The 14,206-nt window shown below is 37.3% G+C and overlaps 1 protein-coding gene across 2 annotated transcripts; it reads right to left on the bottom strand.

The window, feature by feature from the left end:
• Positions 1-5,375: 5,375 nt before the first annotated feature.
• Positions 5,376-11,764, bottom strand: CRIPTO (cripto, EGF-CFC family member). 2 transcript variants are annotated; one of them, XM_007429494.4, is made up of 6 exons: positions 11,541-11,764; positions 10,899-10,948; positions 10,630-10,809; positions 9,038-9,152; positions 8,847-8,953; positions 5,376-6,198 (listed from the first exon to the last, which is right to left on the bottom strand). In XM_007429494.4, exons 1-6 carry the CDS (start codon positions 11,561-11,563, stop codon positions 6,065-6,067), a joined length of 609 nt encoding a protein of 202 aa, XP_007429556.1. In that variant the 5' UTR covers positions 11,564-11,764; the 3' UTR covers positions 5,376-6,064. The 2 variants fall into 2 exon arrangements, with proteins under 2 accessions (XP_007429556.1, XP_015743786.1); XM_015888300.3 differs by lacking the exon at positions 10,899-10,948.
• Positions 11,765-14,206: the final 2,442 nt, after the last annotated feature.

Raw genomic sequence — 14,206 nt, 5'->3', positions numbered from 1 at the left:
CTCTCAGGCAATACACAACCATAAAAAAAAAGAAAACAGCAAAGGGATCATATAATGGTATAGAAAATAGGGTCAGATCATGCCAGTGCCATTGATCAGAAAAGATACACTTTCCCCAGGCTAAAATAATTGAAGGTAAAAACAAAGTGGCATAAATTTGTTATGCCAGTTTATAATGCCATCACTAAAACTATGAGCTTAAAGGACCTCTATATCCTAGGTAAGAAAAAAATGACAGTGATTATATTGTGTATGTATACCAGTAAATTAATAGTATGGAAGAACCCATTCTGGGAATCAAATATAAAGCTTACAAGCAGACACCACATCCAACAGCCTAAGTTAGAATGGATATCTTTTCTTCTGCTACCCAGGTTGTCTTGTCCTTCATGGACTTGATGTTCTGTAGGAATAGCTGCATGCATCTAGCATCAGGAACAACTATGTAGCAATAATACATGAAGAGAAAGAAAAGACTAATACTGGATGGCTCCAAATCAGAAGGCTGATCACCTGGTATGCCATTTGTTTAAGCTCTGTGGTAACTTGTGAGGAGTGAAAGAGCAAATTGTTCAAGGAACTGTGAAGTACTTGATAAATATTTCTTTTTGCCATCCCCTCCCACAAAGGGCAGCTACATGGCAAGGGAGTGGGTACTGTATGACGAATGTGAGAAAGCAGAGGCCGAGGTGGCTCCAACACTTCTTATTTAACTGAGCTAAGTAAGCTCAGAGCTGTAGAGCAAACGTCACTGTTTGCTTTAAACAATCCTCACTCAAGTGCTTGCAATTTGCTTTGTGAGGAGAAGGGGCTTGGGCTCTGTAGCAGAGAAACCTTTCCTTTTATCTACACTCCTGAACAGCTGGAGAGAGATAAGAGTGGAGACATTCCAACCTAGTCAGTCTGCTCAAATTCTGCAGACATTTTTTTGAGAGCTGGTGTGGTTTTCCTCACCTTATTTCCTCACCTCTGTCAACATGCATAGCTATCCTTTTTTTTTTTTTTTTTTATGAAATTGAATTGGGATGGGTTCAACCCTGGAGCAGGCTGGTTTTTGCACCAGAGACATGTTTTTTTTATATACTCAGAGGCTATGGTCTACTAAACAGCTGATTTATAATGAGTATCTATTATAGATGTCATGCTGCACCTGCTAGTGGTCAAAGACTATATCCCTGTGTGAAAGGAGATGGAGATAGATGTTCATCCATATTTACCTGGGTATATATCTGTATATTTTAAATGCCATTAGTCTGAACAGAAACAGAAATACTTGAAACCCTATAAAAAGCTTCCAATAAACACATTTTGCATATATAACCCAGAGGATTCCCAAAGAAGGCTGTTGTGTACATCTATTATTTTTTTATACAGACATAGCTGAACACTGGAGTCTAAGGGATGAGTTGCTCTGGCTTTTTCTTGATTGAGCACAGTGTCCATTTGATGAGTAGCATGTGGTAGGCAGGACGTCAATAGCTTCCTGGACACATAACTACATGATTTCTTAAGTTGTATTACTTTAATTTTCATAGTACAACAGGAAATAACCTCTAACTTGATTCAATCAGCTCATCATGAGCTAAACTTAGAAATAAAAATTTACTTGAGCAATGATAGCTATTTACATTCTAATGCTAGATTTAGGAAATTTCCAATCTGGGTCTATTAATGTACGTAAAGCTTCCGCCATTTAGTTTTTATTGAGCAAGCTAGGATCTGTACATGGCAATTCTTCTTATTGTTCATATTTTACCTGGGTAAATTATCTATGCATATGCTTGTAGACCAAAATTTCCTGCTGAATCTGCCACAATTTAACAGAAGCAGACTAATAGCACAATCTTTGCAATTTGCTCTCAAATACTGAATCCTATTGATGAAGCAAGGATGTTTCATTGCATACATTATTTTCTGTGAGTTGGTTACAGATTGGACTAGGATTGCATTTTCCCAGTTACAAAATACATTGTGCATTAAGTGTCCATAAAGGGAGACATCTGAACAGCAGAAATGCAGCCTTGGGGGAAGCTGTGCAGATTATATGCAAAAAATAATAAATGCACGATCATTCTGCCCAAAAATAACCAATGCACAGCTATTGTGTTCTTAAGGAAAAGCTTCAAGGTGAGGGAAGAACTAATTTAATTGGCTCAAAAAATGTAATTTCTACCTCTCCGGCCATGTATTCATAACCCCAGAATATAAATTCCTCAACAGAGGCCTGGATAATTAGGCCCCTGCTGGGGACATTGGAGTCGACATGTCTGCTCCTCTGTAAACAATGACACATGATGGGGAGTTGGAGGAGGGGGACTTGTTTCTACAAAAGTAGGTAGTCTAATCTGGCAAATATCATGAGGGAAGATTATATCAATGGGTCTGGCTGCTATCCAAGGGGAAAAGGATCATATCCTGAGATAAATCTCAAATAAGAAATTCCATGACTGATCAACTGCAGATAAGGAGGTTTTTGGTTTAAATTGGGCAAAACAATTTATGCATCTCATTGGCCTGTCTCTGCCTGACAATTTTAAGAAAACTGAAACAATCAGAAAAAAAAGGTCAGGATTTATTTCAAATCACAATTAAATAAGGACTTTTATTTTATATACCGTTCCACTGTATGCAGAGAGAACTCATTTTACTTCCCCTTTTCTCTACTTGGGGAAGGGCCCGTTTATAGTAATAAACACTGAATTTCGCAAGGTGATGCTAACAGACCACTCAGTACACAACAGAAACACCAAAATTAAATGTCGGCTGCCCAAAGTCTCTGTCATTTCATGGGAGAGGGGAAGAGAGGGAACAAGGATACAAATCAAATGAACCCTAGAGAGTAAGAGAGAATATTAAAAAGGAATAATTTGAATTTAATGGCAGTCTTTATATTACTGGCTTGAACTAATGACTCTCTTAGATTATTCCAGCCTTGTTCTTCAATAAAGATCTCATAATTTGAATCCATACAAAATAATCGCATTGTGTCGTCTTTAAAAGTAAGGAACTTAACACCATTAAGTCTTCATTGAGCCTTACTTCCCTTCATTATCATTCCTTCTACCCATGCTGTAGAGCAGTATTGCTCAATCTCAGCAATTTTCAACCAGCTGGGGAATTCTGGGAGCTTAAGTCCACATATCTGAAAGTTGTTGAGATTCAGAAATGCTGCTCTGGTGGACCAGGCTAAAGGCTCACATCTCCCCTCTCTGCCATGACTAACTAGATGCCTAGTAAAAGACATGAATACCTCCTGCTTGTATTTAGAGGAAATTCAGAGAATATCTGGACCTAGCAAAACTAATTTTTTTTTGCAAAGCAAACAAAAAAACAACCCAAACCATTTGTTTTATCTGAATGCACTGCTGGAAAGTACATAAAGAATAAGCAGAAATCAATCACCATTGCGGGGACATTTTCCTGTTGTTTTTAACCTCAGTCATTCCTTTTGCTTTCTCAGTAAGATACCTCTGTGCATTTGTAATGTACGCATGCCTCTTATGAAACAGACCAAGATATGTGTTCAGGGACAAAAATTGTTCTCAAGATTCAGTACATATATTTGATATGTGCATTTCAGTATCAAAGCAACTGTTGAACACCATGGCAACTAACCATACACTTCTTGGATCCTATGTATCCTTGTCTTGCTGCTGAAGTAATTTCTTATATTTAAACATTACCTTACATGCAGTAAAAATCACTCGACTTATTTCCAGGCTGATACATTTTGCATGACTGTATCCATTTAGGCAGCTTTGTGAATCTTTCTGCAAAATCACGTAGTTTCTTTTTTACTCCTTGCGTGTTCCCCCCCCCAACCCGAGTCTTCTACCTCTTAAATCAAATCTAGACTGGGGTTTTTTTTTTTGTTGATTTCTTTTAACAGAAACCTGAACTTGGTTACTTCAGTCACGTATGCTAGTTAAATTCACAGTGCTAGCTGAAGATTCTACGGGCCCACTCATTTTTGTCCAAATGCACCACACGGACTGCAAGGTTGATGGACACAGTTGCAAAAAATTCTGTTTGGGGGTGGGGGGAGGAAAAGAACAGTGTAGAATTCCAGGAAGAAACAGATACATGTAGGAAACATGATTACTGCTAGGGCCAAAGAAACAAAGCAAATATAAAATCCTTCCAAGCGTTCAACTTGGAAGCATTCTTTCTTTTTAAAAAGACATACTTGATGAACTGAATGTATGACATACTAATCTATGTCAACTTTTGACATTTCTCATTATGTAATACAGGCTGAGACTATTGAATGGAACCATATAAATATCTAATAACTATCAAATTAACTTACATCAAAGATTTCTGACCTACAAAGAAATCAATGCAATAAGTGAGCTTATTATGTGCAGTTACCATGTTTTCACAACATCCCTGATTCTGTTAGCAGCTCTCCTCCTGTGCTGGCAACACATAACCTCTGGTACCTTCAATCAATTAGGAGAGACTTGTTTTTACAAAAATGGGTCGGAGAGTGTCACTTTTTTCTGTTAGAAAATGTATTTGTTAACAAAGCTGAGGTGGCCTCATTGAGGTCAGGTCCATCAGGTACTGAACCCCCATTCCTTTCTTCCCCAGCTAATTCCCAAAGTCATTGTAAGTGATAAAAGTTCCCAGCGAGGCCTCATTTTTGCAGGGCCTCTAGAGATCTGTGTCTTGGAAGACACAATTAAAACTCCAGTAAGTTGTTCAGGCTTCATGGTTGACAGGGATAAATTAGTCTGTCCTCTGGATTAATCTGCTTAGGATGTAGACAAGAAAACCAAACCCAGTAAACATGTTGTGTGAATGCAACCAACCCATATGGCTGTTTGGAATGGAATGGATTGAAACAAATTTCAAAAACATAATGAGATTTTACCCCAGCTTCAGAGACTTGAGGCATTTGCATTTTATGAATTCTGATATAAACATAACAGGTCCACAACAACCTAAATGTTGATTTTCAAGCCTTTATATTTGCCAATTATACCAGTGCAATTTTTGATTCCAAAGATGTATTAAAGTACATTTAAAATGTATGGTTGGAAAAAAAAATTAGTAATGTAAAAATTATATTAAATGCACACTTCCATGTAGATATTTTGAAAAGAAACAATTCACAGATTAAAGCATAGAATGGAACTTATTTATCAATGAACACATATAAAAGTGACCTGAATCAGAAAAAGACCAATTAATCCATTCCTAATGATGTAACAGTAATAACTGATAGAACAGACTTCTTTTAAGTCTGAGAAACATTATGAAGTTGAAAAAGAGGAACCTCTAATAAATTGAAGTTGTCAGTGTATTTAGCTTGAATATACACACAAACACACACAAATAAATACACACAGAGGCAGACACACAGACACAATTTTAAAATATTTTAATGTCATAGAATACATAAGTTTTCTTCCACTGGAAGAGTCAATACTGCAACAGATAAAGTATTATACTGCTTAAATCTGATTCAAACAGAAGTAGTATTTGTGCAATATTATACTTAGTGACTTGTGACAGTGATTTGTGCAATATTATACTTAGTCTTGATTAACAAGAATAACAACTTAACCTTGGTTTAACACAGAGCTAATATATGAACAGCCACTGGTGTTTTTAGTATATAATTGGATGATTTTAAGATTTTACTTTTTCTTAATGCAGATTCGTTTACAACTAGGTACAGAAGCATTCTCAATACGGTGCTCTTGAAATGTCTTGGACTGCAACTCTGTACCTCCTAGCTAATATGGCAGCTGAAATTCAACTATCCAGAGGGCAGCAGATATGGAAAGGTTGAATGATAATGTCTGGTATAAATACTTACAAGCAAAACAGCTGCTTCTTTTATTCCTGATATTATATAGTAAACACTATTAAAATGAGGAAATTCAGGGTGATTTTACCATAGAAATATAACTGGAATTTTAAGAAAAGAGATAAAAATCCTAAAGCAATCCTGTTAAACAGGTAAATAAATAGTGGAAAAGCAACAGTCTTTGTTTCTAGCCTTCTCACATTGTGCAGATCCCTGCATGATTTCCAGTCCAAATAAGTGAGTGCTTCACAGTTGATAGAAGAGCTTTGTGCAAAACAATGTGAAAAGGCAGCCTAGTAGGAGAATAAGAAAGCATATTGTTTGCTGTAATCTTGGACAATTTGAGGTTAAATAGAAGAACTCCTCTTCTTCATTTATAGCTGAGAAAAAAAAAGGGGGGGGAGAGTTAGTTAACAAGGGAATCTGCATGCAAATTCTTTCAACAATACTTAGTAATTTCCTCCAAGCTCCTCTGGAAGTACTTAACTAAAATAGTAAGTGAAGTAGTGCAGAAGCCAACTGCTGATGTATTCTCAGAGGAGAGGTGCAAATGGGACCCATCCAGGGCCTTTGAAACCAACTAATGGTAACTTATCAGCATTAATCACACCACAATCAAAAGTAAATACAAATCACTAGTTAAAGCATTGCTAATAAAATGGATTGTACTTCTTGGCCCTTTTGTCCCAGGTAAGGAAAACAGAAAACAAAATGAGATTAACACTTATAATTTAAATATGTTGACAAGACTCCATCAAATATTGTAGTGGAACTCATCAGCAATTATACACATTCCTCACATGATTACTGGAGGATTTAGATTAAGAAAAGTGGCGCTAGACAAATGGCTTACAAAAAATTCTATATAATGAGAACATTTTTGCTTACATTTAAAAATGGCAACATACGTTGACTAGACATTCCTACAGATTGTTTCATATAAGAGATGATTTGAGATAGCCAGTTTGGTGCAGTGGGGTAAGGCACCAGGCTAGAAACCAGGAGACCGGGAGTTCTAGTTTGGGCTTAGGCATGAAGCCAGCTGGGTGATCGTGGGGCAATCATTCTCTCTCAGCCCAAGGAAGCAGGCAGTGACAAAACACTTCTGAAATCGTGCCAAGCAAACTGCAGGGACTGGTCCAGGCAGTCACCAGGAATCAACACTGATGTAAAGATAGGAAGGAAGGGAGGGAGGGAGGGAAATATGATTTGGGAGGTTTATTGCTTGACCTAATATCTGCCTGAATTGACCATCTGACTGCTAATACAAAATTAAATGATCACATTATATAAAATAGCATTAGGTCAAGTGTGGTAAGTATGAGATGAAAACACTTATGTAAAGTCTATATAAAGAATATATTTCTGCTAATGCAAAGTATTCCAAATCCATTAAAAAGCCTTTGATAAATCTAGCTGCCATCTAAATTCCAATCACCATATAGGTGCAAACTAGTACAATAAGATATATAAAGTGAAATATTTTGTGCAACTGTGCCATAATTATGATTAATAATTTACAACTTTCAAGGCTGCCTAAAGAAAGCCAGTGATTTGCAAAGGTTATGCACTTATTGCAGTATAGAAAATACAGTAAATAAACCCTCTTTTATTCTTAGCAACATAATCCTATCTATGGGATTATCAACTCCACCCTGTCCCTCCCAGCATGCAAGACTTCTGTGCTGTAACAGCTGCAGCAGAGACAGAAAAATGAAGAAGTTCTCTTGCTTCTGCTTCATCTACTGAATGGCTGCTTGTAATAATGTTTGTAAAGGTAGATTAGGAAAAAAAAATGGCTGCTTTTTAAGCCACAATTGCCAAGGAATATCTGGAAATACAGTTCTGTCACCCCAATTCTGTAGAGAAAGTTAATTCTTCCTAAGGGCTTTTTGCAGACAACCAGTGTGGTGTAGTGGTTAAGGCACCAGGCTAGAAACCAGGAGACTGTGAGTTCTAGTCCTGCCTTAGGCACGAAGCCAGCTAGGAAGCAGGCAATGGAAAGCAACTTTTGGAATTTTGCCAAGAAAACTGCAGGAATTTGTTCAGGAAATCACCAAAATTGACTTGAGGGTACCAACAAAAAAAAAAAAAAAAAGGCTTTTTCTACTCCTTCCCCACCCCCCTCCTGCCCTGGGCTGATGCATGTTTGGGAATGCACAGTAAAAATAGAAAAATCACAAAATTAGTGCACCTTTTACATATAAAAAGGTAGACAAGAGTACAGCTAGTTCCTTTTCAAACCTAATTGTTCAATGTACAATGAAAAGACAATAAGCTATTTGAATAAGAGAGATATATTGTATAAGCCACCTTTAAAAAACAATGGGTATTCAAAACCTGAAGGGACCATTATGATAATCTAATCTGAATTACAGATTCCAAGACATAATTCTCTCCCAGCCTGTTGTTTCCTGAAACTGCTTTCTACATTTTGGAAATAGAAGTCAGAAGATAAAGTATGCATGTAGACAAGAAACCTTGGATAGCTTCTCTCAAGTACTCATCTAAAGTATGTATGTGTGTGGGGGGAGGGGGGTTAAGGCCATTGGGATGAGTGGCTCTAAAATTCTCAATCCTAGGCCACCAACTATGAATCATAGTCCACAACATCTGAAAGGTGCTTTCTTGCCCACGCCTGATCTAGAAGGCCTGGCTATTCTAAAACTGGAGAGGAGAAAAAAAATCTCTGATAGAGACAAATGCTATGACATTTGAGAAAGCATTTCAGATGAAGTGGATATAGGACAAAGCACGACATCAACAAACTCTCAGCAACCATATTTGGACTTTAACTCAGTGAAGAAATTTAACATTTCAGAGTAGCCCCTAATCATTCATGTAATAGTTCCTTTAGTATTTCGTAATGAAAAGTACGAGTCTGACATTTAAATAACCTAAACTACACTGCAGAGTAATTTATGCCATTATAAATGTGTTCATGTTTCAGATATCATAAGAGTATTGATTCTTTTTTGCATCAACAACTGTAGGCATATTTTCCCCCAGTGATGCTTCTTCTCCTTACCACAGTTTTGTCTTTGTTCAGATAAACAGTGAAGAATGCCATAACCACATCGACATAGCTGACAACCTTTCCATATCCATTCTCCATGCACGAATGGGCCACAGTTGCTGCCAATGACAAATCAGAAGATTCAACATTATTTCCATGTTTAATTGACAAACCAAAATCACCAAAATGTATACCTTCTTTACCTTTTCCGTTCATCGTGCTCACAGTATCTGCCAATAAAGTGTTTGGGACATGCACAGAAACTGCCCAGGATACAGGTTCCTCCATTTTCACAGCAGTGCCGGTTCAGGGTTCGACCTGAAAATGAATAGTCCATAGTTGACAAAGAAACTGACTTCTTTGAACCTTCTTTCTCACTTGCTTTGCGAAGTCTCCCTAGCTGCCAAAGGCCTGGTTTTATTGGCCTTAAGGGGACAATAAAATTAGCTGCCTGTTAAGAGTGTTTGTTCAGTTAAGCCCAGATTGTTTAGATAAGGATTAAAAGCAAACTGCTAGGGATTATTGCATGGCCAAACACTACCCCATGACTTCTACTACAGAAGCTTGCGTGTCAAACTGCATATTTCACTCTAGCAGAAGATGATCATACTCACTCTTCAAAGTAGCAGTATTGATATTTACCCAAAGAAAGAAAACCAGAATTTTATCATCGTCTCTTGCTAAATGTGCAAAGATTATCACATTATTTTAGCTAAACTATACACAGTGTTTTCAAATAAAATTAAATATATATTCATGCACTAACTATAATAAATCTCTTATCCCGCAACCTACCCATCTCTCCTAATTTGCTTGGCAGAAAGGGTTATTTCAAATGTGACTGTAGAGCTGATGAGTATTTTTTTAAGGTCAGTCCTGGATACAGGGGGATCAACATTTCCCAGATGTAACTGCAATTGGGTCTTACTTTTTTGTCACAGCTCATTACAGATATGGTGCCAGAAAAGTACAATAATTTGTCACCCCATTAGATTTCCAAGTGAAGAAACGTATGAACTGGCCACGGTTATAATCCTAAGCATAACATGATATCAGAAGATCTCAGGGACCCTAAACATATAGAGAATAAACTGCTTACAGAGTAGCTTCTGTGTATTAAAAAAAATACACCACTGACTCAGTAGAATCTAATTTAGTGTACATAGGATTGCAGCTTATAGCACAAGCCTTAGCAATATTATTTACACAGGTTTCATAAGATTTTGGCCAACTCCCAATTAAATGTAAAGACAATTACACAGGATTATAATTGAACTGCATAAATTCTACTAATCAAAAGACAGCACAGAATCCTATTTTGTTGGGAGCTCGGCAGTATATAAATTGTGTAATTTAAAAAATCTCATTCTGCCTTGCCTATTGTTTAGGGTAAGTAAGAAGCTGTGACAACAGATTTCCCAATGGACACACTCACAATTGTTCATGTGTATCATTTTTATTGCATCTTTTCTGCAAAGAGCAAAAGATACCTTTTATCCTTACAGCATTCCTGGGAGGTGGACAAAGGTAAAACAGGATGCTTATTCCAAAAGCATCATGTCTGCAAGCTTATGCCTAGAATTAAGAGTCTTACAAAATGATTATGTATAGGATTGTGCTAATAAATTTCATGGCAGAGCAAGGATTTAAACCCAGGCCTCTCTCTGCTAAGTTCATGTTAATACTATGTCAGCTGATAGCGTTACAGGCATTTGGTAGGAGAAATCAGTTGTTGTTATAATAAATTCAGATACCAAGATTTAGGCAGCACGTAAGCATAAAGAAAGTAACTTACTCTGTGTTAGGCCAGTGAAAGGTACAATTGGCTTAGAGTTCATCTGCTTTTTGTACTCAGAGCTCTGATTCATAACATTGAAGACTTTTAATGTGGTGGCTTGCTCTTTTGCGCTGTGCTTTTGAATGATGGCATCCATATTTCCTTCAGTGTCATGAGTGTCATCTTGTTTTCTAAGGCCTGGTGGGATGCAAAGAAAGAAGAGTGTAAGGGAGTGCACTATTTTACAGAGAGTAAAATTGGAACCGAGTAATGGGAAAATTCCTCACCTTCTCCAAAATTAATATTCTGCAAAACCAGAGTTATTGTTAAAATAAACCTGGAGAGGCAAAGCACAGACAGACATGAGTTCAGTATGGAAAAAGGTGGATGCAAGAAAAAGGTCATTCAGTCTACTCAAAAAACAACGACTACTACAGAATTCAGTAAGTTTTACTACTGGATAATTCTATTTAGGAAGGCAGACTTAATCACAGACAAACGAGTGAGCAATGCAATGCTAAACACACTTAGGACAAAGTAAAGTAAAGCCAAACTGAATTGTCTGAGACTTCCTTCTAAGCAGACCAACACAATCCTAGGGTATGGATGAGCCACTACAGCATGAAACTTTATTATTCACAGCTATAAGATCCCAGCTAAATAGTTCTATTCTTGTTCTTATTGTCACTGAGATAATTGCTTCAAAATCACATTTGTAGCCTTGTTAACAAAGCAAAGCACTATATTATAAAAAAGGGCAATAGTCCCAATGTTCTGGAAATTATATTTTACTTTCACTGGAACCAAAATGTGCAAAATGTTATATATCTTGCTTCTACGTGGATTACGATTTTATCTTTGGGTATGTAAAGATAGAAGGTGCATGACGGAATGCGACTTGATTGTCGAGTATAACAATCCAAGCTTACCTGGTATTTTGCCTCCAATACATTTTCTTACGATTCTTCTCTTTCAAGCTCACTTCAGTTCTAATGCTGTTTCCAAGTAAGGTGTGGTTCAGACTCCAAATAGGAGCAGCTGCTTCACACAGATAGATAAAGAAATGGCAGAGGACTAATAAAAAAAGGAAGAAACTTTTCCAGCTATGTCTCGTTTCCTCCAGGAGCACATGGCTTCTAGAAGCTCTTCTGTGGGCAGATTTCCAGAGAGGCATAGTCCATTCTAAAGTTGGTTAGTTCCTACTCCTCCCCTCACATCCATAAACACATCTTGCTGGGGGAGGAGCAATCTTTCACAAGCCCAGCAGGAGGTAGAGCTGAACGCTCCCAAGGCGTCCTCTAGCATTCGTCTTCAACTAGTAGGTTGGTATTGATAAATTGCCCTATTTTACAATCTGAAAGAGGAATGGGCCACTAGCTGTGCCAATAGCATTTCATTCTTGCTCGCTTTGAGTTTTTAAGAGAGGGCGATGACGATCAGTGCGAAGGAGGATAAAAGGATTCTGCACTTTTAATTGTGGAATATTAGACGGAATTCTAGGCAGGGTGCAGTTTGCCACGCAAAGAAGGGGGAAATGGTCTTTTCTGTGTCTTTGTAAAAGATTCTTTGCAACTGGTTATCATAGAGATGCAGAAACTTATGCCAGAAACAGATTCCAGATATGAGAATAAAATATGGCCTTCTGTTGGTCATAAATCTGAAAAAGGTGACATGCTTCTCATAAAAGAAAAAAAGTGGCTTACAAATGATTATTTAGCCATCTGTTTTTATCTTAATAAAAAGCAGTTTGGCTTGTGGCTTGTCTTTTAAAAGAAGCTGCATAATGGAGCATAAAATACAGTTATGCCTCTATACTTTTTCTCCACTTAAGTAAGGTACCGCAGAAATTGAACTGATCCTGCTCTACAGCAGAAAAGCTCAGAGAACTGCCTGGCTCCTGGATTGAAAGAATATTTGAAGAGGGCTGTTGAATGCCTGACTTAGCTTTCCCACTGATATGAATTGCATTGCACCCTCAGCTTTTCATTTTGCTTGGTGTAGGAAAACATTTAATAGATTTATTTATACACTCCCCCATGCAAAGAGAATCCTTGGCAAATCTATGTCTTCTCTTCCTCAGAAGAACTTTATGGTACATTGATGTGTGCATGCCCACAGAGCTCTTTTATGTGTCACCCAAAGGGGTTTTCAGCTAGGTTGAAGTGCTATCCAGAAAACTATATGGACATGAAATTTACTATCCTTCCTCTATTGTTTCAAATCACTGAGCCTCTTGACATCTTGAGATTGCCTTTGGACTATTCCAGAATAAGGGAGAAACAGCTAAAGAAGACTTCAGGAAGAAAATGTGCAGAGGACTGGACTAGGACTGGAGAGACTGAAGTTCAAGTTGCCCCTCAGCCATGGCCAATTTTGGACCAATCAATCAAGAACAACCTCATGAGATTCCTATGTAGGCCATCTTGAGTTCCTGGAGAAAGTGTATGATCAAAATTTAACACATGTCATGGAAAAACAGCAGAGCATGTTGTTTTTACAGGTGTGGAAGTGCTCTAAGGCTTTATTCTACTTGTGATTGAAAAATCAAGCTGCCATTTAAGATACAGATACAAACTTTGTCCAATCTCATGTATTTCAGTAGCTTTACAGTTCAGCTTCATGTATCCTTAGTTTATCTCAGGAAAACTGGGAGTGGGAACAAAGAGACTGGGCATCTTTTCAATAGGAACGACTTTCCTGTAGTAAGGTTCTCTCTGATGAATCATACTTGATGCATCTCTACATGGCATAGCGCTTCCCCCAAATTCCTAAAATAATCACCATCTGAAAGATTCTATTCTGGTTAAGTCCCCTAAAGAGAACCCAGAAGAGCTAATAGTTAGACCCACTGAACTGAGGGATAAAGAACTCCATGGGAACAACTCACATATATGAGTATAGCAGTGATTTAGAGACGGAACACATGGAAATGATTCGCCCAGAGTGTACAGTTATGTTCTTCCAAGTCTTCTTTATTCAAAGAAAATAACCAGATATTCTCCGCATCAACACAATTCAGGCTGTGATACGCCTACAAAAAACAACAACAACAAAAGGAATAAAATGCATTATTAATTAACACAGGGAAAAAACCCTACAAGTTACAGAAAGATACATTCCAACATAGCTAATATTTTAAATGCCTGAAAAAAGAAATATGCTTGGTTGGTTTTAAAATAGTAAGGTAAGTGTTAGGTACAGCCAGTTTGGGGAGTGGGGGCAGTTGTAACGGTGAAAACACCACAATAGATTTTTACTGTATGAATGCAAATTGGATACTGCAACAAAGATACAGATCCCATTAGTTCAGATATTTTACAAAATGACACATTTGTTTTTGTAATTTGGTAATGCAAAACATGTAAATATTTATTCAGTTCTTTGAGGATCTCAGGTTTTGGTTGTTGTGATAAGATAAACTTAAATCCATTTTAGTTTTGTTTAATAAGCCATTCTAGCCTCAGTTCTCTGCCCTCTGAAATAAAAATAAGATTGAATCACTTTATATTGAATTTGGGAGAATTGGATAAGATAATTGGCACAATTTCATTGTTAAAGAAGGAATCATGTCAGCTTTTTGCAACAAAACAATGAA

This window comes from Python bivittatus, unplaced genomic scaffold (assembly GCF_059951505.1).
Source record: "Python bivittatus isolate LINGU-HERP-01145 unplaced genomic scaffold, Pbiv_v1 ctg000850_np1212, whole genome shotgun sequence".
In the NCBI taxonomy this organism is placed as follows: domain Eukaryota; kingdom Metazoa; phylum Chordata; class Lepidosauria; order Squamata; family Pythonidae; genus Python; species Python bivittatus.
The sequence above is the reverse complement of the archived record's forward strand: the minus strand, read 5'-3'. Positions and strand labels throughout refer to the sequence as shown.

Coding starts and splice junctions, on each gene's coding strand:
- CRIPTO (XM_007429494.4), bottom strand. CDS start 11,563: ATGTATTGGAGGCAAAATACCAG. Junction 10,810..10,898: donor GAATATTAATTTTGGAGAAG/GTGAGGAATTTT, acceptor GCATCCCACCAG/GCCTTAGAAAACAAGATGAC. Junction 9,153..10,629: donor TTTCACTGGCCTAACACAGA/GTAAGTTACTTT, acceptor ATTCATTTTCAG/GTCGAACCCTGAACCGGCAC.